The 26,131-nt window shown below is 44.8% G+C and overlaps 1 protein-coding gene across 4 annotated transcripts in view; it reads left to right on the forward strand.

Annotated features, from left to right (window-relative positions):
• The window catches only part of LOC122542234 (cytohesin-3-like), a 72,472-nt gene that overhangs the window by 24,308 nt on the left and 22,033 nt on the right, over window positions 1-26,131 (forward strand). For 2 of the 4 annotated variants that reach the window (XM_043679758.1, XM_043679754.1), the window contains exons 2-4: window positions 9,173-9,255; window positions 14,761-14,825; window positions 22,642-22,708. In XM_043679758.1, the coding sequence (XP_043535693.1) occupies window positions 14,770-14,825; window positions 22,642-22,708 (123 nt within the window). In that variant the 5' untranslated portion in view covers window positions 9,173-9,255; window positions 14,761-14,769. Of the gene's footprint in view, window positions 1-7,325; window positions 7,717-8,031; window positions 8,191-9,172; window positions 9,256-14,760; window positions 14,826-22,641; window positions 22,709-26,131 lie in introns of those variants that run through there. The other 2 variants (XM_043679755.1, XM_043679756.1) reach the window with 2 other exon arrangements.

The raw sequence follows: 26,131 nt of genomic DNA on the forward strand, positions 1-26,131 counted from the left end.
ACTAATGCATTTCCAGTCAAGTTTAATTCACAGTCCACCCCCCCCATCTCCACCCTCACCCCTATGTCCCTCCTTGAAACACTCCACTCTGCTCCTCCACACCCTTGAGGTTGACCTTGGGAATGTTCCCATCTCTTACATCTGACCAGCCTCACTAACAGGGGGTAATATCAACAATATGCATAAAGGGGCAGATCTCTCATCTGGAAGTCTGTTATAGGGTGCAGTGCTTTGGTTACAATTGGTGTTGTGTGCAACAACATACTAAACAATGAACAACAATGCAGAATATTTCAGTCCAATGAACAAAACGAATGAATTTTTTTTAGATTAGATTCCCTACAGGCCCAACAAGAACACACTTACCCTCCGAAGAGTAACCCACCCATATACATTCCCCTAACACCATGGGCAATTTAGCATGGCCAATTCACCTAACCTGCACATCTTTGGACTGTGGGAGGAAACCCACAAAGACATGAGGAGAATATGCAAACTCCACACAGGCAGTTGCTCAAGGGTGGGAATTGAACCTGGGTCCCTTGCGCTGTGAGGCAGCAGTGCTAACCACTGTGTCACCGTGCTGCCAAATTGTTATATAGATTAATTCTGAGGCTAGCATTTGTTCCACACTTGGTGAATAGTTTAAGAGGTCAATAAAAAGGACAGTTAGGAGTCACCCACGCTGCTGTGGATGGGGAGTCTCAGATCGAGCAAAAGTAGGCTTCACTTGAACTGTGCTGGGGACAGTGTCCTGATGAATTAAGTTACTAGGGGCATAGAGAGGGCTTTAAGTTAATCAAAGAGAGGGGGGTGCGGGAGGTTTACAAAGCCAGAGGATCTGGAGGCATTGAAGGATAAATACTTAGATAATGACACAGATTGGGACAGGGCGAGGCACAGGGTACAAGCATAAGGGGAAAAAACAGCAAGTAGGGTCAACTGGGGAAAACATGGTAATTAGGCAAAATTAATGGCTCCTTACTTCAACGCAAATGGAAGAGAATAAATGAATTAATGGCATAAATACAATGTAATGGGTGTGATTTTGGAGCCAATACAGAGACATGGTTATTTGAAGTTTAAAGCTAGCAACTAAATGTCAAATATGATGACATGGTGGCTCAGTGGTTAGCACAGCTGCCTCACAGCACCGATGATCTGGGTTTGATTCCAGCCTTGGGTGACTGTGTAACCCCCATGTCTGCGTAGGTTTCCTCTGGACGCTCCAGATTGCTCCCACAATCCAAAGATGTGCAGGTTAGGTGGATTGGCCAAGCTATATTGCGCTGAAGCGTGCAGGCTAGATGAATTAGTCAGGCTTAATGTGAGGTTATGGGGATAGGGTTATGGCTGGGATGCTCCGAAGAGCGTCAGTGGGGACATGATGCTTTCTGCATTGTAGGGATTCTGAATATTCAGGAGTATGTGACCTTTCAAAGGAATGGTGATGTGGTAACTAGAGTAGGAGAAGATGGATTAAGTATGATAGCAAGAAATGATCTTAGATTAGATGATGTAGACTCTATTTGTAAGAAGTAGTAAGGGGAAGGAGACAATAGTAGGAGTGGTCCATAGGTCTCCAAACAGCATCTGGATGGTAGGGCAGATAATAAACCAGGCGATAATTCGGGCAGGTTAGAAAAAGACAGTATATTCATTGTGGGTGACTTTGACCTTCATGTCAATTGCACAGTCAAATTGCTGAGGTAGCCACAGAAAAAGAATTCATAGTATACGGTCAGAACAGCTTTGTAGAACAATTTGGTACAGTTCCAACCAGGAATCGGGCTATTTTAGATCTGGTTTCTTCTCTCACTGGGCAGTGAATCTGTGGATTTTTTTTAACCACAGAAGATTGTAAAGGTTGGGTCATTAAGGCAAAAGTGAGAACTGCGGATGCTGGAAATCAGAGTCTAGATTAGAGTGGTGCTGGAAAAGCACAGCAGGTCAGGCAGCATCCGAGGAGCAGGAAAATCGACATTTCGAGCAAAAGCCCTTCATCAGGAATGAAGGCAGGGAACCTCCAGGGTGGAGAGTAAATGGGAGGGGGATGGGGCTGGCGGGGGGCGAAGGTAGCCAAGAACAATCAGCTCTGACGAAGGGGCAGTGCTCCAAAAGCTTGTGATTTCAAATAACCCTGTTGAACTGTAACCTGGTGTCATGTGACTTTGTCCACGCCAGTCCAACACTGGCTCCTCCACATCAAATCTGTTCAAGGCTGATAGATAGATATTTAATCAGTAAGGGAATCAAATAAAAAGCAAAAAAGTAGAATTGAGGATTACACAATTAGCCGTGATCTCTTTGGGTGGTGTAGCAGATGGTTGATGGACCGAATGGCTGATTTCTATCCCTCTGACTTAGGCTGTTATAGGCCTGGTAATGTTTCTCCCCTCAACTATGTCAGCAAACAAGATGGGGTGTTAGCACCAATCAGTGGATGACCCTTTCTAAGACTGGCTTTTGATTCGATTTAAAATTAATTGAATTTAAGCAGCTATCATGGTGGGACTTGAACTCATCGCCTCAGAACTTTATCCTAGAACTGGATTAGCACTGTGCCGCCATCTCTCCCTATTAGGCTGCAGCAAGTCCCAATGTCAGGCAGAGGGCCAACCCTAGCCCAAGGCAGGACCCTGTATAAGAAGCTCCTTTGTATACATTTGGCAATGTGTCACCTCCATTTTGAGAATGTCACTTTCCCCATTGTGCTTACAGCTGCTTCCTGTAAAAGGAGCAGATACCTCAGGGTTAGAGTGACTGGGAATAGGGAGATTGGAATTTTTGCAGTGAGGTTCCCCGATTGCACTCAGTGTGCAGCTGCTTCCTTTCTTACACCGGGCTAAGAAAACACCAGTGAAGCCGGGCTGAGTCAGAGCCGTGGTTAACACCACCAAAGCAATGAATAATCCCTTTGTGTTCACATAGCCACCATCCGCCACTGGATTTCCCTTCTTTCACTGAGGCTGAACCTGCATTTGTAGAGTGCCTTTCGCATTCTCCCAGAGTATTGCAGCTGAACGAAGCGCGTCTGAACTGCGGCCACTGTGGGGGCAGTTGTTTTTTTTTAATTGGCACAGCAAGATCCCACAAAGGGACAATCAGGTAAACGACCCGCCATTGCTTCAGTCATGCACGTGGAGGAATGCCTTTTGGCCAAGTTACAGCTTTTCTCCAAATGGTGTATCAGACTATAAGGTGCGGTAGCAGAAGCAGGCCATTCAGCCCATTGAGCCTGCTATGCCATTCACTGAAATTGTAGCGATCTAATGGTCCACTTTTCTGCCTTTTCCCCATTACCCTTAACTCCCTTGACTGATTACAAATCTGTCTATTTCAGACTTGAATAGACTTTAATGACCCAGCTTTTCCAGACCTCTGTGGAAACAAGATCCATAGATTCTGAGAGAATAACATTCTCCCTATCTGTCTTGTGCAGTGAGATATTTTAAATCAATCTCAAAAGATGACAAGCTTCAGTTTGATATCTCATCCAAAGGTTAGCACCTCTGACAGGGCAGTACACCCTCAATACTGCACAGGGTCCTGAAATAACTCCACAGAGGCCAGGATCCCGTCACCAAGTCACTCTTTATTTCCACGTGGAGAGTTCCTTGACACTGATCCTGCTCCTCAGATGCTGCCTGACTGTGCTGTGCTTTTCCAGCACCACGCTCTCAACTCTGATCTCCAGCTTTTGTAGTCCTCACTTTCCCCCATCTCCCTCAGAGCCAGCTCTCAGAGTGAGCAGAACCTCTGACACTCTTGTTTATACCTGTCAGCCAGGGCTCCCTGATTGGACCTGTCCAACAGCACCAGTTGGGGGAACTCATATTCTATGAAGTCCATCTGGCTGACCTCATTACAATCACTACAGGGGGTGGGCCTAGACGATGAGCTCTTTGGAATCTTGTCTTTGGAGATGTCAGCAAGTTACATTTCATTATTCCTCGTCACTTCACCCAAACTTTACTCCATGTATTCACTCCAATCACTTACCAACCTAATCATGACACAGTCATTGCTTCAACTCTGAATGTGGTAAAGCAAGGCTTGAACTCTCAACCTGCTGACTCAGAGGTGGAAGTGCTGCTAACTAAGTCAAGACTGAGACCAATATTCTACCCATTGTATTTTGTGCCTGTAGGTTGATTGACAATAGCATAGGTTCGATAAATAAAACTCACACTAGTCAGCGACACGGCTGACCTTTTACCCTAGCACTATTTTATCACGGTAATTCTGTGTCACACGAGGGAGCTTCCAGTGGTAGTGATTGGAACCAGGTGGATCTTGTTGACTAACCAATCCTTGATTGGGATTGTTAACCTGAGCCAGTCAGAAAGCTATGGCTGACCAATATAAACAGGGGATCACTCAGGTGTCAAAGAAAACAAAGAAAAAAAAGAAAATAAACAAGGGTGCCAGACATTGTGAAAAAAATAAACAGGGGATCAGGGAGAGGTGGGCGCCGCAGGGAGTGGAGTGCATCATTTCTCCCTCCAACTCTATTTTGATTTAGTCCCTACCCTCCCCTTCACTGTTTTGATCACACAGCACTGTCCCTTGATGTGAAGGGCAGTGTTTGTCACTGGCCACCCGGGTGTTTTCCTATCTTCCTGGTGGTGGAAATTGAATAAAGATTGGTGCACTTTGTGTCTTTCACTGTGTCTCACACCTGCACACACACACCATGGGTGCTGGGGAAAAAATAAGCACTACCGCACTTAGGTGGTAGTGTGGGGGTTAAAGGGGGAAAAAAAAGAAAAAAAAAAGAAAAAAAAAATAAAGCCAGAGGCACTGCCCTCTAAAAAAAACTAAAAAAAAAAAAAAAATAAACAGGGGATCACTCAGGTGTCAAAGAAAACAAAGAAAAAAAAGAAAATAAACAAGGGTGCCAGACATCGTGAAAAAAATAAACAGGGGATCAGGGAGAGGTGGGTGCCGCAGGGAGTGGAGTGCATCATTTCTCCCTCCAACTCTATTTTGATTTAGTCCCTACCCTCCCCTTCACTGTTTTGATCACACAGCACTGCCCTTTGATGTGAAGGGCAGTGTTTGTCACTGGCCACTCGGGTGTTTTCCTGTCTTCCTGGTGGTGGAATTTGAATAAAGATTCGTGCGCTTAGTGTCCCTCACTGTGTCTCACACCTGCACACACACACCATGGGTGCTGGGGAAAAAAATAAGCACTACCGCAGTTAGGCGGTAGTGTGTGGGTTAATATAAAAAAGGAAAGTAAAAAAAAGAAAGTAAAAGAAAAAAAAGAAAAAGAAAACAAATAAATAAACAGGGGATCACTCAGGTGTTAAAGAAAACAAAGAAAAAAAAGAAAATAAACAAGGGTGCCAGACATCCTGAAAAAAAAACAGGGGATCAGGGAGAGGTGGGCGCCGCAGGGAGTGGAGTGCATTATTTCCCCCTCCAACTCTATTTTGATTTAATCCCTGCCCTCCCCTTCACTGTTGATGTGAAGGGCACAGCTTGTCACTAGTCACTTGGGTGTTTCCTATCTTCCTGGTGGTGGAAATTTGAATAAAGATTTGTGCACTTTGTGTCTCTCACTGTATCTCACACCTGCAACACACACAACATGGGGTGAGGGGAAAATATAAGCACTACCACAGTTAGGAAAAAGAAATGAAAAAGATGAGGGGTGTCACTGGGGAGGCCAGCATTTATTGCCCATCCCAGAGGATAGTTAAGAGCCACATTGCTGTGGGTCTGGAGTCATATGTAGGCTCAACAAGGTAAGGATGGCAGATTTCCTTCCCTCAAGGGCATTAGTGAACTAGATAGGCTTTTCCATCAATTGCAATGGTCATCACTAAATTCTTAATTCCAGATTTTCTTTATTGAATTCAAATTCCATCTACCATGGCAGGATTTGAATCGAAGTCCCCAGGATATTACTTGAGTCTCAGGAATAACAGTCCAGAGATAATACCACTAGGCCATGGTCTCCCCATTTTCTTAGGCTGCTCAGTGTGTTAGGTTTTGTGTGACAATGCTCCTGTTAAAACTCACACAGCATCAATTTATAGTCCAACAGGTTTATTTGGACGTACTGGCTTTCGAAGTACTGCTTCTTCATCGGTTGGTTCTTCATCAACCAGCGCTTCAAAAGCTAGCGCTTCCAAATAAACCTGATGAACTATAACCTGGTGCTGTGTGATTTTTAACTTTGTCCACCCCAGGCCAACACTGGCTCCTCCAAATCAATGGTCCTGTTAAATGCCTGGGACACCATTGAACCAAACAAGGTGGCTCAGTGGTTAGCACTACTGCCTCACAGCACCAGGGTCCCAGGTTCGATTCCATCTTTGGGTGACTGTCTGTGTGGAGTTTGTACATTGTCTGCGTGGGTTTCCTCCAGATGCTCTGGTTTCTTCTCACAGTCCAAAGATGTGCAGGTCAGGCGAATTGGCCATGCTAAATTACACCATAGTGCTAGGTGCATTAGTCAGAGGGAAATGGGTCTGGGTGGGTTACTCTTCAGAGGGTTAGTGTGGACTGGTTGGGCTAAAGGGCCTGTTTCCACACTGTAGGGAATGGAATCAAATCGAATCTAATCAAAAGTGTCATATAAAAGCAAGTTGCAGTTATAGAATTACAGTACAAAAGCAGGCTATTCGACCCATTTAACATCTGCTCCAATGGTCCATGTTGGGTTTGAACAGTACTGGATGCTTAGGTGATGACCCAAAGTTGGCACTGTCATTGGCTGCATATTCCATCGCTTATTATAGTTATGGCCTTCCCAGCAGAGAGCTGGGAATTTCTACCCTTCCTAAGATGAAACAAAACACTGCATAGTTTGAATTTTTGTTTTCGGAACGTGGGTATTGCTGGCTGGTCCAGCATTTATTGCCCGTCCCAGTTGCCCTCAAGAAGGTGGTGGTGAGCTGCCTTCTTGAACTGCTGCAGTCCATGTGCCATGGGTAAATCCATGATGCCATGATTGAGCAAGTACCAGGATTTTGACCCAGCAACAGTGAAGGACTGGTGATATATTTCCAAGTCAGGATGGTGAGTGGCTTTGGAGGGGAACTTGTATCCCATATATCTGCTGCCCTTGTCCTTCTAGGTGGTAATGGCTGGGGTTTGAAAGGTGCTGTCTAAGGAATTTCTGCACTCCCTCTTGTAATAGAACAAACTGCTGCTATTGAATGTTGGAGGGAGTGGATATTTGTGGATGTGGTGCCAATCAAGTGGGCTGCTTTGTCCTGTATGGTGTCAAATGTTTTGAGTGTTGTTGGAGCTGCACCCATCCAGGACAAGCAGGGAATATTCCATCACATTCCTAACTTGTGCCTCGTAGATGATGGAGAGGCTTTGGGGAGTCAGGAGGTGAGTTATTCACTGCAAGATTCCCAGCTTTTGCTCGTTTGAAGTTTGTTTATTATTGACGCACACTGTGTACGCCAGAGACAATGAGAAAGTACAATTGTACCCATTACAACATGAAAAGAATTAAATTCTGAATAAAAAAGGATGTGTCAGTTCCAGGAACTGATTGTGGACACGGGTTTGCAAGGGGGCGGGTTTCTGTGCTGTTTATAGTTTCACATGCAAGAGTCAGTCCTGATGCCTGGCTGTGCCCGACCTTCAGTGCTTTCCTGGGAGATCCAATTGAATCTGTTGCTGGACGGGATTGTATACTTGGTCGGTCCCAGCCACTTCCCGGCACTCTGCACATTGTGGGCATGATCAGTAAGTTCCCTGTTGATTATTTCCTCGCGGCGACTATGAGTCTGTGAGCATTGAGTTTTGAAATGATATTAAACTGCAGCTGACATATACCAAAACCTGTCCTGCTGAGCCACTGCCAGTCAGGCGACATGTGAATGCAATTGATGAGTGAGTTCCCACACAGCGCTATTGATTTTGCAGCGATGTTATTCAGAGACTGGGGTCAGTCGACTGACATTACAACTTGACGATCTAAGGGAAAAAACTTATTGAAACTGTTCAAGACTGTTTCACGGAGTCATTTAGAAAGCATATTTGGGTTATAACTAGTGAACTCTCTGGTGCCAGCCGTAAGCCTTGGACTAATCATAGGAGAGAGAGAGAGAGAGACTTGCTCAGGATGAAGTGAGATTGATTGCAAAAATATGTGTTTGTTTTGAACTGTGCGGTTTCTGTCAATTGGACTGAAGGAACCTAACTCCAAAGGATTAGCAGGTAAGACATTTTACAAAAGTTGCTTCGTTTGTTTGGACCCGTGCTGGGAAGTTTGCAAAGTGCCTTTCTGGCATTAGCATCAAAGTTGAGTCATAAAGTCATGGTGGTGGAGGCTGGTACAATTGCAACATTTAAAAGGCATCTGGATGGGTATATTAATAGGAAGGGTTTAGAGGGATATGGGCCGGGTGCTGGCAGGTGGGACTAGATTGGGTTGGGATGTCTGGTCGGCATGGACGGCTTGGGCCGAAGGGCCTGTTTCCGTGCTGCACATCTCTATGTCTGGTTGGAATTGTAGAATCAAGCAGCAGCGAAGTAGACCCTTTTGTCCCATTGTCTTTGTACTCGCTCTTTAAAAGGCCTACTCAGCCAGTCGCAATCCTCCTTGCTGTTTGTTATCATTGCCTTTGCAATCCCCTTTTCCAGGTTATTATTGGGTCTGCTCCGAATGCCCTCTAAGACAGTGCACTCCAGATTATAACAATTTGTTCGATTGGAATAACCTATTGTCTCCTTTGGTACTATTATCAGCTATCTTCCATCATTGCCCTTTCTCTTTTTTGAATTTTCTGCTAGAGGAAAAGTTCTCCTTATCTACTCAAAAACTCCTGAAAAGTGCTGTATAAATCCAATTCCTTGTTTATTTTAAACACAAGCTCTAAATCATTGGACTGGCTTTTTGGTTTTATTTGCAATGCCATATCTGCTGAGTTTCATGAGTGGATGCAGCTAGTGTTACACTCACTGCTACAGAATGTCTATCCTGCATCTGCAATTCGAGAGCATCTAACACCACCATCTTCAAGCCACTCACATCCTGACTTGGAAATATATCACTGGTCCTTCACTGTGGCTGGGTCAAAATCCTGGTACTTATTCAATGCCAACCTTGCCAGAGATGCCCGTGAATGTATAACTTGTCATCGAAAACGGACTCCTTGTGGATATAATCTAAGTGTACTCTCTCACTTCTTCCTATCAGAGTTCTCAGATCTCACACCAGAGGAAAACGAAGAGATCAAGAGAGTCCGTTTGCATAAGGAAGAGCTGCAGAACGACATTCAGGTAGGAGGGGGATCATGGACCATTTAAGAACACGTGTCCTTTGTACACCAGTCGTGAAAGTAAACAAATCCTGAAACAGATGCTGCAAATCGGAAACAAAAACAGAAAACGGCTGGGAAAGCTCAACAGGTCTGGCAGCACCTGTGCAGAGAAACCAGAGCTAACGTTTCAGGTCATAGAGTCATAGAGATACACAACGTGGAAATAGACCCTTCGGCCCAACTCGTCTATGCCGACCAGAGCGTCGAGTGACCCTTCCTCAGAACCGTTCTGACCAGAGGCGTTAACTCTGACTTCTCTCCAATGAAAGTAAACCGATCGGTGCAGCTAGCACTTAGGAAGGCAGTTGGTATGTTGGCCTTCATTACAAAAGGATTTGAGTTCAGAGGTAGGGATGTCTTGCTATAATTAAACATGCCCTTGGTAAGACCACACCCAGAGCATTGTGTGCAGTTTTAATCTACCTCCTTAAGAGAGGATATCCTTGCCATAGAGGGAGTGCAGCGAAGGTTCACTATACTGATACCAGGAATGACAGGACTGTTCTGTAAGGAGAGTTTGGTTCAACTGTGTCTGTATTCACTAGAGTTGAGAAGGATGAGTCATAGAGGCATAAAGATATACAGCACGGAAACATACCCTTAGGTCCGACTCGTACATGCCGATCAGATATCCTAACCTAATCTAGTCCTATTTGCCAGCACTTGGCCCATATCCCTCCAAACCCTTCCTATTCATATACCCATCCAGATGCCTTTTAAATGTTGTAATTGTACCAGCCTCCACCACTTCCTCTGGCAGCTCATTCCATACACACACCACCTTCTGCGTGAAAAGGTTGCCCCTTAGATCCCTTTTATATCTTTCCCCTCTCACCCTAAACCTATGCTCACTAGTTCTGGACTCCCCCACTCCAGGGAAGATACCTTGTCTCTTTATACTATCCATGTCCCTCATAATTTTATAAACCCCTATTAAGCCACCCCTCAGCCTCCGACGCTCCAGGGAAAACAACCCCAGCCTGTTCAGCCTCTCCCTATAGCTCAAATCCTCCAAACCTGGCAACATCCTTGTAAATCTTTTCTGAATCCTTTCAAGTTTCACAACATTCTCTGTTTGAAACTTATAAAGTCCTAACAGGGCTGGACACACCAGATGTAGGGAGGATATTTCTCTTGGTCAGGGTGTCTAGAACAGGGGGTCACAATCTCAAAATATGGGGAATTAATTTAGGATTTCTTCAGTCAGAGTGTGGTCAGCCTTGGAATTCAGTACCAGAGTGGAAGCTGGGTCACTAAGTATATTCAAGAAAGAGATTGATACATTTTCAAATATTAAAAGCATTAAAGGAGAGGGCGGCAACACGATGTAGAGAAGATCAGCTATGGTCACATGGAATGGGAGAGAAGACATGAAGGGCTGAATGGCCTACTTTTGCTCCTAGTTTTATGTTTCTCAGGGAAACTGCAAGCACCCCCAAAATGGGGTATACTTTAGTCATTCAACTTTCTATTGCTGCCCCTTGCCTGTTCCTCAGAGATATTTAAATAACATCACTGGGGAATATATTGTTCTCTTTCAAGATGGCAGTATCAGTTATCGAGCTGTTAGCCGTCCAAATGACAGATGACCAGATCACATGGATTAATAAGAAATAGGAGCAGGAGTAGGCCATTTGACCCCAAGAGCCTGCTCTGCCAATCAAACATGGCTGATCTAATGGTGCCCTAAACCCCACTTTACTCCCTGATTCCTGCTGCCCACCACAACCTTTGTCAATCGAAAGTCCATCTGACTCAGCCTTGAATATATTTCATGACCCAGCCTCACTGCTCACTGGGGAGGCAATTCCAAACAATTCCTCAGAGAAGAAATTCCTCCTCATCTCCATCTTCAATGGTAGATCCTTTGGTTCGAGACTCCCCCATGAGGGAAGACAGCCTTCTCAGTGTTGTCTGGTCCAGTGCAGAACATAAAGATTATCTTTGACAAGTGAGCTAGAATTACCTTGAGAATGCTCTTCCATGAACCTGGTTTCCCAGTTATTAACATTGCCTGGTCTTAAACCAAGGAGCTGAAGATTGCAGAGCTTATCAGATAAGATCTGGTACAGCAGTGTAGTACAAACATTTCTGGATGGCCAGTTATTGCAGATCCATTGAATGGCTATGGCAAGGAAACTATTAAACCAAAGAGGATAAGAGCAGGAGGAGGCCATTCAGCCCTTCAAGTCACTTCCACCCTTCATCATGATCATGGCTGATTGTCCAACTCAATAGCCCAATCCTGCTTTCTCCCCATAACCTTTGATCCCATTCACCCTAAGTGCTACATCTAGCCATCTCTTGAACACATTCAATATTTCGGCATCAACTACTCCCTGCGGTAATGAATTCCACAGGCTCACCACTCTCTGTGTGAAGAAATGTCTCCTCATCTCCATCCTAAATGGTCCACCCTGAATCCTCAGACTGTGACCCCTGGTTCTGCACACACCCACCATCGGGAACATCCTCCCTGCATCTACCCTGTCTAGTCCTGTTAGAATTTTGTAAGTCTCTATGAGTTCCCCCCTCGTTCATCTGAACTCCAGCGAAAACAATGCTAACCTAGTCAATCTCTCTTCGTACGCCAGTCCCACCATCCCCAGAACCAGCGTGGGAAACCGTCATTGCACTCCCTGGAGAGCAAGAGCATCCTTCCTCAGAAAAGGAGACCAAAACTGCCCACAACATTCTAGGTGTGGCCTCACCAAGGCCCTGTGTAACTGCAACAACACGTCCCTGCTCCTGTACTTGAAACCTTTTGCAGTGAAGGCCAAGTTACCATTTGCCTTCTTTACCGTCTGCAGCACTCTATCTGCCTCAGGTGTAGGTAGGCTCCATTGTGGCTATCCATAGGGAGTTGGATAATTATCTGAATAATTACCACCTTTTGGGCCCTTCCTGTCCATGTCAGCTCTCTGCAACAACTAACAGCTCACCCGAATTAAATAAAAACAGAAAGTACTTGAGAAACTCAGCAGGTCTGGCAGTATCTGTAGAGAGAGAAATAGAGTTAACATTTCAGGTCCAATATGACCATTCTTCAGGATTCTGAAGATAATTCATTCATATTTCAAATACTAATGATTTGTCTCTCCGCAGATGCTGCCAGACCTGCTGAGTTTCTCCAGCATTTCCTGTTTTTATTTCAACTCTCCACAATCTGCAGTATTTTGCTTTTATGTGACGGCTCATCACCTACTGTACTGCACTTTGCCAGTAGCCCTGCAAATCGTTTTCTCATCAGATAATTATCCAAATCCCTGTTGATAGCCACAATGGAGCCTGTCTCCAGCACACTCTGAGGCAGTGCAGCCCAGATAGAGTCATAGAGACTTACAGCATGGAAACAGGCTCTTCGGCCCAACTTGTCCACGCCGCTCTAGATCCTAACCACTCGCTACGTAAAACTTTTATTTGCACACTTTGCTGTTGCTTCTTTTGCCATTTACCTCAGGTCTGTGTCCTCCTGTTTTCAACCCCCTGCTGTTGGTGGGAACAGTTACTCTCTACCTATCCTCATGCTTCGAACATCGCTGTCACATATCCTCTCACGTTCTTTCCTTTGAAGGGAACAGCTCTGGTGTTGCCCAGTACTATATAAATGAAGTCCTGCATTCCAGAGTCTATTCTTGTAAACCCTTTCGACCTCCACTTAAAAGTGTCACACCTTTTCTAATAATGACCTGAGTGTGACTTGATACTTCATTTTTGGCCAGAATAGTGCTTTATAAACGTTTGTCGCAACTTAATTGATTATTTCCTTTGTCATTCAATTTGTCAAACACAGGATCCAAATAAGCCCTTTAGAACCCCTTTCTAATCTACCCTTCCACCTTCAATAACATCCAGGTTAGTCTGTTCTTTTAGATTAGATTGCCGACAGTATGGAAAAGGCCATTTGGCCCAACAAGTCCACACTGTCCCTCTGAAGAGTAAAGCTGAAACTTTATTGCTGGAACAGCACAGCAGGTCAGGCAGCATCTAGGGAACAGAAGATTCGACGTTTCGGGCACATGCCACACTGTCCCTCTGAAGAGTAACCCACCCAGACCCATTCCCCTACATTTACTCCTGATTAATGCACCTAACACTATGGGCAATTTAGTATGGTCAATTCACTTGACCTGCACATCTTTGGATTGTGGGAAGAAACCAGACCACCCAGAGGAAACCCACGCAGAAACAGAGAGAATGTGCAATCTCCCCACAGACAGTCGCCCGAAGTGGGAATCGAACCCAGGTCCCGGGCGCTGTGAGGTAGCAGTGCTAACCACTGAGCCAGCGTACCACCCATCTCATACCTACTTCTCTTCTTTTTCTCTCTCCTCATGCCTGTGGTGCACAGCGCAGATGTGGTATGTGTTTACATCTATTTCCATAGCTCATTTTTTCTGAAACAAGTTGTAAGTGAGGCTCAATCAGTTGAAGAGTGTTGTTGCTTTAAGAGTTCGATACGTGGATGGGCCAAAAGCCAGGATATCATCTCATGACCAGAAACTATTATCAGTCTGCATTGCAGCACCCAAGACCAAGCACATGTCTAGGGATTACGCAGTAATAGTTATTTTAGTTTTAGCTATAAATAAACCCAAAATGGGACACAGAGCAGAAGTAAGCCATTCAGCCCATTGAATCAAGTAAACAGAATCCATGTAGATTGTCCTGAAAACATAAAGAGTCACTACAGCCAGCTTGTCACTGGAGGCTTTTATTTGAGGGATGCCATTCCAACTTTATTTCCATTCTCTCATGGGGTGAGGGCATTGCTGACTGGGCCAGCATTCACTGCCCATTCCTAATTACCCAGAGGGCAGTTAGGAGTCAACCACATTGCTGTGGGTCTGAGTCACATGTAGGCCAGACCAGGTTTGGACAGCAGATTTCCTTCGCTAAAGGACATTTGAGACCCAGATGGGTTTTTAACAATAATCAGCAATGGGTGCATGGTTGACATTGGTCCAGATTTTTATTGAATTCAAATTGTCACCATCTGGCATGGTGGGATTTGAAGGCATTTTGCCTCTCCCCATGTTTCCGAGCAAAATGAGTCACTTCCTACTTTCTGTCTATTACATTCTCTCTCTGTCACATACCCTCTGGTCAACCTATCACTATCCTCCTCGCACACTGAAAACTGAGCCCTGTACATCCAAGTCTGGATTCTTAATGTACATCAAAAGACGCAACTATTCCAATCCTGACCCTTGGGAAACCTCATTCTATATCGTCCTCCAGTTCAAAAACAAACAAGCATGTGTCTCTGCTCTGTGTTGCCCGTCACTCGGCTAACTCAGTAGTTATGCTGCCAGTTCCCTTTTATTTCCCAAGATACAGCTTTGTTGGAAAGCTTATTCTGTGGAAGTTTCTGAAATACCATTTAGCAGTGAATGTATCCCACGTCCCTCTTGCTGTTTCTCTTGCCAGGGTCCTTACCCTAATTGCGAACTCTCTCTTGCAGAGACTGAAGATGGAAATTGCAAAAGTCATCACTGAGCTTGAGAACTTTAATCACACAGAGGAAGGGTGAGTAGTGAACAATTACTAGACAAATTCAGATCATCTATTCCAGGGCCTCAGGATTACTAATGTGGAGAATGCCGGAGAAACTCAACAGGTCTGGCAGCATCTGAGGAGAGAGAGCGAGAGAGTTAATGTTTTCAAGTCCAGTATGACATCTTCAGAACTTTTATTACAGTTGGGAAGGAGTCTGTCATGATGCACCAAATATTCGTTGAAGGAAAAGTTTTTAGAAAACATTTGTTGAAAAAAATCTACCCATCCTGGTAGTCACACCATATAGAGCCATAGAGTCCTAGAGATGTACAGCATGGAAACAGACCCTTCGGTCCAACCCGTCCATGCCGACCAGATATCCCAACCCAATCTAGGCCCACCTACCAGCCCATATCCCTCCAAACCCATATCCCTCCAAACCCTTCCAATTCATATTCATATTTCAAAGGCATTTGAAATGTTGCAATTGTACCAGCCTCCACCACTTCCTCTGGCAGCTCATTCCATACACGTACCACCCTCTGTGTGAAAAAGTTGCCCCTTAGGTCTCTTTGTTGTCTCTTTCCCCTCTCACCCTTAACCTATGCGGCCTAGTTCTGGACTCCCCAACCCCAGGGAAAAGACTTTGTCTATTTATCCTATCCATGCCCATCATAATTTTGTAAACTTCTATAAAGTCACCCCTCAGCCTCCGACGCTCCAGGGAAAACAGCCCCAGCCTGTTCAGCCTTTCCCTGTAGCTCAGATTCTCCAACCCTGGTAACATCCTTGTAAATCTTTTCTGAACCCTTTCAAGTTTCACAACATCCTTCCGATAGGAAGACCAGAATTGCACGCAATGAAGATAATGGAGTGTTTTTGGCTAATTGCAGTGTTCAATCTCTATCAATGTGTTTACAATCAGATGCAGTCTAACTATAAGTCTGGAAGTCATAGATATGTCACTTGATCTAGAACTATATGTGCGTGTGGCTTTCCTGTATACCCTTGTAGTGAATTCTCCATTATAGTGAACACTATATAGGACAAACAGGAAGACAGCTAACAATCCGCATACATGAACATCAACTAGCCACGAAATGACACGACCAGCTATCCTTAGTAGCCACACACGCAGACAACAAGCAACATGAATTCGACTGGGACAACACTACTATCATAGGGCAAGCCAGACAGAGAACAGCCAGGGAATTCCTAGAGGCATGGCATTCATCCACAAACTCCATCAACAAACACATCGACCTGGACCCAATATACCAATCACTACAGCGGACAGCTGAAACTGACAACCGGAAGCGGCAGGGACAGACCACTATAAACACCGGAGGAAACATCAAAGAAGCGCTTCGCAGGAGGCTCCCAAGCACTGATGATGTCGCCTAGCCAGGGGACGAAACGTTTGCAACAAAAACGAACAGAACCACAGCAACGAGCACCCGAGCTACAAATCTTCTCACAAACTTTGATGTTTGTGTCAAATATTGATAAGTTGGTTCAGCTGTTTAGCTCACTTGCTTTCATTGCTTAGACCTTTGAGTATAGGAGTTGGGATGTTATGTTAAGGTTGTACAAGACACTGTTGAGGTCTCTTCTAGAGTATTACACCCAGTTCTGGACGCCCTGTTGTAGGAACGATATTATTAAGATGGAGAGGGCTCAGTAATGATTTACCAGGATGTTGCTCTGAATGTTGCGTTTGAGTTATAAGGTGAGCTGAGACCTTTTTCATTGGACATAGAAAGTTATATAAATTTTTAAAATCATGAGGGTTATAGGTGTCTTTTCCCTAGGGTGTGGGATTTCAAGACGAGGGGCATATTTTTAAGGTGAGAGAAAGATTTAAAAAAAGATATGGGGGGCTATGTTTTACTTTGAGAGTGGTTCCTGTGTGGAATGAACTTCAAGAAGAAATGGTTGATGTGGGGACAGTTACAATGTTTAAAAGACATTTAGTCAAGTACATTGAGTCACAAAGCACAGAAGTAAACCCTTCGGTCCAACCAGTCCATGCTGACCATAATCCCAAACTAAACTAGTCCCACCTGCCTGCTCCTGGCCCATACCCCTCCAAACCTTTCCTATTCCTGTACTTATCCAAATGTCTTTTAAACATTATAATTGTACCACGTCCACCACTTCCTCAGGGAGTTCATTCCACGTGCGAACCACCCTCAATGTAAAACATGTGCCTCTATGTCTTTTTTAAATCTCTGTCCTCTCACCTTAAAAATGTACCCCCAAGTCTTGAAATCCCCCATCCTAGGGAAAAGACAACTCCCATTAACACTAACTATACCTCTGGTTATTTTATAAACCTCTATAAGGTCGCCTCTCAACCTCCTACACTCCAGTGAAAAAAGTACCAGCCTATCCAGCCTTTCCGTATAACTCAAACCCTCCAGACCCAGCCACATCCTGGGAGACCTCTTCTGAACCCTGCCCAATTTGATAATATCCTTCCTGTAACAGTTTGGAGGGATATGGGCCAAACGCAGGCAGGTGAGACTAGTTTAGTTTGGAATTATGTTCAGCATGGACTGGTTGGACCGAAGGGTCTGTTGCCATGCTGCATGACTCTGAGAGATAACGTATGGTGGAAGGAGTCTTGTGAGAAACATAAACATTTGAACTAAAATGAGCTGCTTCTCTCAATTTTATACAAATTTAAAGAGTTAGTCAGGAGGTAAAGAACCCACTTTGGGAAGCATAGGCCCCAAATCACCTGTTCTTCCCAAACATGATACGTGTCATGTGTCAGGTGAGACATGGGAAGGTGATAGCCACGTGCCATTATCAGTAGCCTGTTAATGCAGAGACCCAGGTAATGTCCTGGGAATCCAAGTTTGAACCCTGCTGTGGCAGATGGTGGAATTTGAACTCAATTCAGTCTGGAATTAAGAGTCTAATGATGACCATGAAAGCACTTGCTGATGGATGAACAAAAGCTCATCTGGTTCACTAATTCAGGGAAGGAAATCTGCTGGTCTGGCCTACCCCACAGTAATATAGGTGACTCTTAACTGCCCTCTGGGCTACAAATGTTGGCAGAATAAATTTCTCAGGTCATTGGATTCCCAAGTTATTTACTTCTTTACATTGAGATTATAAGATTTGAAAGAAAAGAAGTAATGAGACGTGGTGTGTCACTGGCAAGGCCTTCATTCTTAATTGCCCTTTGTGCAGCTGACAGAGGGACAGGTAAGATCTAGAGTCATACATTGGCGACTGGTTGAGGATGGCAGACATTTTTCATTCACTCGTGGGACATGGGCATCGCGAGGGCCCAACATTTATTGCCCATCCCTAGTTGCCCCCTTGAGAAGGTGGTGGTAAACTGCCTTCTTGAACCATTGCTGTCCATGTGAAGTAGGTAGACCCACAATGCCCTCAGGGAGGGAATTCCAGGATTTTGACCCAGCGACAGTGAAGGAACAGCGATATATTACCAAGTCAGGATGGGGAGCGACTTGGAGGGGAACTTGAAGACGGTGGTATTCCCATGTATCTGTCGCACTTGTCCTTCTAGACAGTAGTGATTGTGGATTTGGATGGCAATGGCTAAGGATCTTTGGTGAATGTCTGTAATGCATCTTGCAGGTGGTGCACACTTCCTTTCCTCAAGCCTATTAGTAAAACAGATGCGCTTTTATGACAATTCATTTATTATTGAATTAAAATTTTGTTGGCTGTGGAATTTGAAGCTGTATCTCAGGGAATAAACCTGCACCTTCAGACTACCAGTCCCAGTCTCATTACCAGCAGGTCACTAAGTAACCACCTCTCCCTGACCATGAGTGACCATTGCCTTTTCTGGCTGTGGTTTGCGGGTGCTAAGGACTGGAAGCTCCCTGAGCTTCAGAAGTCTCTTTCTGCTGACAGTAGACTTATCCATTTACTTGCAGCCACCTGAACAGTTTCTGGCAGGCCTCAAGGTGATAGAGGTGCTGAAATATATATCCAAAAAAAGGTTCAAAATGCTATTCTATTTCTAGTGGGTTTTAAAATTGATGTACTTTCCTCACCTCGGTTCTTCATTATTTATTTAAAGAGCCTGGTTGCCATGGACACCACAAAACACCTTTTGCAAGTGTGACACCACAACATATATTTCTGTGAAGAGGGCTTTTGTGGGGCAGTGGTACTGTCCATGTCTCTGAGCCCGGAGGCCTGGGTTGAAGTCCTATTTGTTCCAGAGGTGTGTCATAAAATGTCAGCGCAAACTGACATGAAAATAATGTGACTCAATGGGTCATAACACATGGACACTTCTTGATCTCTTGTGGCATGTTGGTAATGTCACAGCCTCTGGACCAGGATGCCAACTTCAAGTCCCATCTGCCTCAGAGGTGTGTAACAATGTCTCTGAACAATTGGTCATGGACTCCCTACGGTGTGGAAACAGGCCCTTCAGCCCAACAAGTCCACACTGACCCTCCGAAGAGTAACCCATCCACAACCATTCCCCTACCCTATTATCCTATATTTATCCTTGACTAATGCACCTAACCTCCACATCCCTGGACACTATGGGTAATTTAGCATGGCCAATTCACCTGACCTGCACATCTTCAGACTGTGGGAGGAAACTGGAGCACCCGGACGAAACCCACACAGACACAGGGAGAATGTGCAAACTCCATACGGACAATTGTCCGAGGCTGGAATCGAACCCGGTTCCCTGGCACTATGAGGCAGCACTGCTAGCCACTGAGTCACCATGTTGGTGGATATTATTACCAGTGGATATTATCAATATTACTAGCCATATGTGATTATGCCTCACCTGGGGATTTGCCTCCCTGAACCTACTCACCCTCTATTCTCCTTTTTGAGATGCTTCTTGAAGCTTCCCCTTCATCTACCAATCTCCTTGTGGGCGTCAGTATCAAATTCCGTTCGGTGAAGTGATGTGAGATATTTTACGGTTGTCTGTTATGGACCAGACCCCCTCAGAAATATTTTAAGAAGGTGGCCCGAGATCCTAAAATGTTCTTATTCTAAAAGGCAAATGTAAAAGTGTCTCAGAATACAATGCAACTGGTCAAACTGGCAGAACACCATTTATCTAAACACGAGCAATTAAAATACGACCAAAGAAAGAGGAATTTAGAATAAATTAATGGATGGGAATCTGAGCAGAACAATAGATACAGTAAACATTACTGTCCCAATATTGTAACATCCCATAAACACACCCTTTGACAAAAAGGAAAACTCTCACACAGATTGTCACATGCAGTTATTGTCGTACAGTATCGAGTCAGACCCTTTGGCCCAAGTTCTCTAATCCAGGAGGAAAAACCATCAAGAGAAAATTCAGAGAGTGTAGCAGTCAAGAGACATTCACGGACGCTCCCAGCTCTTTAGAGACCTCAATAGCTTCTGCTTAAATCTAAACCTAAAACTGTAAATAAAACTAGAAATCCTGGTCTGGGAGGGCTGGCCACACCCAGGCTGCTTCCATTGTCCCAACTTTTAAAATAAAAATACCCAATCCATCACAAGTTGTTCACTTGCTTAGAGACAGCGCTATACCTTTTCCTTACAATCGCTCTTCAAAACAAAACCAGAACAAAATAATCTTTTAAAAGACACAACATCGTCACATGTCAAAGACTTGCATTCTTTCTCTGGTTGGCCAAATGAGCTCTACGCCTGCACGCACTCTATCTCCCAATGTTCAATGACATCCAAACTCGTCACCAGCCCTCCCCAGTTGTTACTAAATTAGCAAACTGCTTACCTGATGCCCTGAAGGAGCAAATGTTCCTCCAATTAATTATTGAGAAGACTGAAGCTATTGTTTCTCGCTGCCCACCTTTCCAAACTCAGTTGCCTAACTACCTGTTGGGATACGATGGCATGTACCTTTTGATGGCATATACCTTTTGATGGCATGTACATTTTGATGGGTTAGGATTAGGACCCTGGAGCAACCTCGTGATGATGCCACAGAGTTCCAGGATTGTAAGAAGGCAGTTCACCTTCACAAGGGGCAATGACCATGCGTAACCAATGCTGGCCTTGCCAGCCAGAGTTACATCCCAGGAATATATTCAAGAGAAAAAAAACCTAATCAGATCTTTTTGATTCAGGCCAGAGTTAAAATTGCAGGAAAAGAATGTGCCGTCATTTAATCCCCATCTGCTTATTGTGATGATGATGTGGCTTTAAGAGGTGTATTGTATCCTGGTTACATTTTGAGAGAGATTGAGTTAGAGACATTGAGCTGTCTGTGGTTACCTAAACAGCTTTGGCGGCCTTGGGGTGTTTTGCTTTCAAAAGTTGGAACAATAGATGCAACCTGGATGGGTGTGACCAGCTCTCTCAGACTAGGATTTCTAGGTTTTTTTAGGGCTAGATTTAAGCAGTCACTGTTGGAATCTCATCACGGCAGAAGCTGCTGGAGTTTTGAAGAGGTAGAGGCTATCTTTTCCCTCTCTCAGTTACAGCTAGAAGCTGGGGTTTCTCTCTGCTGCTGGGTTACCTGACAAACAAATCTACTTATTGAATTTGCCTTTTTGCCAAGGGATGTGTTTATGGGATGTTACTATTTTGGAACAGCTAATTAGTAATAGTTACTGCAGCTATCATTCTGTTAAGTTTTCCAGTAGAGTTGTTATTCCAAATTCCTCCTTCTTTGGTTGTATTTTAACTACAGTGTTTGAACATAATATATTTTTCATGTCGAGTAGTTTGACCAGTCGCATTGCATCTGGAACACAGAACATGACATTTGCCTTTAAAATAGGGAATCTTTGGGGCCTAGGCAACCTTCTTAAAATCTTTTGAGGGGTCCGGTCTGGTTTGTAACATTATTTACAGAAGGATCCCTGCTGTCTCTGGGTTGGTGGTTTCATTGCTAATTTTTTTAAATGTTTTTATTTTTATTCACATGTGGGATGCGGGTGTCACTGGCAGGCCCAGCATTTATTGCCTGTCCCTAGTTGCCCCCTTGAGAAGGTGGTGGTGAGCTGCCTTCTTGCAGTTCATCTGCTGGGGGTTGACCCACGATGCCCTTAGGGAGGGAAATTCCAGGATTTTGACCCAGCGACAATGAAGGAATGGCGATATATTTTCAAATCAGGATGATGAGTGGCTTGGAGGGGAACTTGCAGGAGGTGGTGTTCCCATGTATTTGCTGTCCTTGTCCTTCTAGATGGGTTTGGAAGGCGCTGTCGAAGGAATTTTGGTGATTTCCTGCAGTGCATCTTGTAGATTGTAGCAGCGGCGTGTACATTGGTGGTGGAAGGATAAATATTTGTGGATGTGGTGCCAATCAAGCGGGCTGCTTTGTCCTGGATGGTGTGGATCTTCTCACGTGTTGGAGCTGCACCCATCCAGGCAAGTGGGGAGAATTCCATCACACTCCTGACTTGTGCCTTGCCGATGGTGAGCAGACTTTGGGGTGTCAGGAGGTGGGTTACTTGCCACAGTATTCCTAACCTCTTACCTGCTCTTGGATCTATTGCAGTTATATTGGAAGTCAAGTATAGGTATGCAGTCTGCAGGATTGAATAAGTAAGTAACCCAGGTGACCTTAACTGGTCCTTTTGGCTGTTACTGCTGGGAGAATGGTATCATGGCAACAGCAGGTGCAGTTAGTTTACAACCACTTCAATATCAGAGAATTAGGAAAAAGTAACGGTAGGCAATCCTCTCGCCTGTTATTTACATTTGAAATATCAGAAAAAAGAAGGTAGCCTGCTCAATCTGGGACAATGCTGTTGCTCCAAGATGTTTCCTTGAAGACAGGGCCCAGTTCGGATTCGAGTTCAATGTTGAGTGATTTTCCTCACGGAATTTTCCCTCCCTTTTCATTTAGCACACTTGCGGAGAGGAACAAGCTGATGGCCATGGGAAAGAAGAAATTCAACATGGATCCCAAGAAGGTATTCAGTATTCGATTTGGTTTTCTATTGATTATTCTCTATGTCCCATCCCTTTCCAGCACCAGCGCCTTCCTTCTTCGTTCTCTTCTGCCGCTGATCTATTTCTTTCCCAACTTCTGCTGTAAATGGGAGTTACACTTAATGGTAAGGTCCTAGGGAGTGTTGCTGAACAAAGACACCTTGGAGTGCAGGTTCATAGCTCCTTGAAAGTGGAATCTCAGGTAGATAGGATAGTGAAGAAGGTGTTTGGTATGCTTTCTTTTATTGGTCAGAGTATTGAGTAAAGCAGTTGGGTGGTCATGTTGTGGCTGTACAGGACATTGGTTAGGCCACTGTTGGAATACTGCGTGCAATTCTGGTCTCCTTCCTATTGGAAAGATGTTGTGAAATTTGAAAGGATTCAAAAAAGATGTACAAGGATGTTGCCAGGGTTGGAGGATCTAAGCTATAGGGAGAGGCTGAACAGGCTGGGGCTGTTTTCTCCGGAGCGTCGGAGGCTGAGGGGTGACCTTATAGAGGTTTACAAAATTATGAGGGGCATGGCAAAATCTTTTCCCTGGGGTTGGGGAGTCCAGAACTATAGGGCATATTTTAGGGTGAGAGGGTGAAGATATAAAAGAGACCAAAGGGACAACTTTTTCACACAGAGGGTGGTACGAGTATGGAATAAGTTGCCAAAGGAAATGATGGAGGCTAGTATAATTGCAACATTTAAGAGGCATTTGGATGGGTATATGAATAGGAAGGTTTGGAGAGATATCGGCCGGGTGCTGGCAGGTGGGATAGATTGGATTGGGATATCTGGTCCATGGACGAGTTGGACCGAAGGGTCTGTTTCCATGCTGTACGTCTCTATGATTTATGACTCTATGGTGGGAAATTGGACTTGAAGCCCAAGATCCGCTATGATTCTATTGGATAGAGGAACAGGCTTGATGGGCCAAATGGTCTGCTCTGCTCCTATTTCTGGTGTCCTTGCCTTTTTGTTCCGCCCTATTTCTAAAGACGTCAATGGCAGATGCTCAATGATTAGAATCCATACCATTCTATGTTGCTTTCATACACACTTTAGAATGGTACAGCACAGAAGGAGGCCATTCAGTCCATCCAGCCCGTGGCTGCTCTTCCAAAAAGCAAAGGTTAATCCCAACTTCCTCTCTCCAGTTTTGAGGACCAGTAGTCCGAATAGTGAAGGGAATGGAACAAATAAAGTTCCCTGGGAGTTGTTTGCTCAGTCCTTCAGAGTCAGGGATGAAAGATTCGATTCAATGAAAAAAGATAAAGCCAGAGAATAGTTCTTCACTCAAAATGATAGTAAAGCTGCAGAATGGGGTTACAAGGGAAGGTATTGGATTAAAATGGGACAATCTTCTGGACTGAGAAGAGATTGAAGAATATAGCGAGACCATCGAGAAAAACAGTCCTGGCTTTCTTAAGCCACTTCCTCAGTGCAGCTTCACTGTCCACTTGGATCCCTGAAAGGGCAATTATATCGCTGTTCCTTCAGTGTCATTGAGGCAAAACCCTGGAATTCCCTCGCAAACGACATTGTAGGTCAACCCACAGCAGGTGGACTGCAGCGGTTCAAGAAGGCAAGGTGAGGAAAGGGTTAATGCCTGCGCTGACTCAGGATTGTCCACAGTTACATTTTTTTGTGGCACGCTTAGCAGTGATGACAGGAAACCATAAGAAATTCACAGAGTCACACTGCAAAAATAATTTGTCCTTCTGCACCTCACCATCGCCCAATACCCTTAGATTAGAATTTGCAGAGTTTAAAGTATTCCGTCAAGGGAAGCATCTCTAACATTTGATGGGTCTTCCATTTCGAGAGGTTAACTGTTCTTTGGTAACATTTTCTCTCATTCTCACAGACCTCTCTAACGTCTCCGAGGGAAACTGCTGTCCTTATCTGGTCTAGCCTCCATGTGACTCCAGACCCACAGCAAAGTGGCTCACTCTGAAACTGCCCTCTGGGATGGGCAATAAATGCTGGAGTAGCCAGTAATGCCCTCACCCAACAAATGAATAAAATAGAAAAGTAAGCTCTTACAGAGGGCTGGCACTGACACAATGAGCAAAATGGCTTCCTTCTGTATAGACAGCATTCCACGATTTTGTCAAAAAAACAAACACAAGTTCTCAACTTGACCATCCCTCAGCTTTGCAAGAACATGGACCAAAGGTTCATGATCATTGATTCACTCATTTTCACTTTGGAGATCAGGTGACAAACTGTGGCTTTTAAAATTGTGCACAGCCTCTAGTCCTTTGACACACCATCCTCTTTATGATGGCTCTGGAATACTTCATGGTCCCAACCAATAGGTTATGGAAATCTGGTGGTACAATGGGCAATGCCCCTGTTCTGGATTCATGTCCCGCTCCAGGTTTTGACAGCCAAGGGAGTGGTGTTCCAATCAAGTTCAGTATCAATCTTCAAATCCCTCCAATAGGTGGAGGTAAGAGTAGGAGGAAGTGGCATTACTGCTCAGCCCTCGAATGGAGGGATTGCTGAAGCCTGCACTGCCCATAGCTCTAAACTGCAACATGCACGGCACCATGGCAACTTGGATTCCCATGGCAACTATGTCACACGATCACCAATCCACACGAGGTTGTCAGCTCTCCTGTATTGTTCTGGAACATCCAGGAATTAAATTGGAGTCCATATCCTGCTCTGAAAGGGACAGGACCACATCATCGGAATGTAATTTCTGTTTTCTCCAAAAAGAGAAAATCTTTGGACACTTCATAGAATCCCTACAATGCAGATTGAGGCCATTCAGCCAATCATGTCTGCATTGACCCTCTGAAGAGCATCTACCCCATCCCTGTAAACCCCAGTAGCATCTATACCATGACTAACCCACCTACCCTGTACACCCCTCAACACTATGGGCAATTTCCCATGGGCCAATCCACCTAACCTGCACATCTTTGGACTGTGGGAGGGAACCGGAGCACCCAGGGGAAACCCACGCAGACACAGAGAGAACATGCACACGCCATACAGACAGTCGCCCGAGGTTGAAATCAAACCTGGATCCCTGGGAGGCAGCAGCGCTAACCACTGAGTCACCGTGCTGCTCTTATATAGCACCCATAAATGTAATAGAACTGCTCCCCAACCAACCCAGGAAGCAGACAAAAATTGACACTGAGCCAAAGAAGTCTTTACAGCAGGGGCGTGGAAACAACTGATAGGCCCGGTGCTGCTCCTGGCTTGGTCCTCTTGCCTCCCTGACCCAGGTACCACAAGGTCCTGTCCCCATCCAGAACACAGCAAGTCCCCTGTTTTTGGGGCCCTGATGTAGTGCCTCTGTCCTGGGCTCTGAGGATAGGTGGCCCAACTCTTCACTAGGGAGGTAAGGGGTTTAGCATAGTGTTGAAGGAAGGGAGGGAGTAGGCGGGGTGTGGAAA

Source organism: Chiloscyllium plagiosum, chromosome 39, assembly GCF_004010195.1.
Source record: "Chiloscyllium plagiosum isolate BGI_BamShark_2017 chromosome 39, ASM401019v2, whole genome shotgun sequence".
Classification (NCBI taxonomy): Eukaryota; Metazoa; Chordata; class Chondrichthyes; order Orectolobiformes; family Hemiscylliidae; genus Chiloscyllium; species Chiloscyllium plagiosum.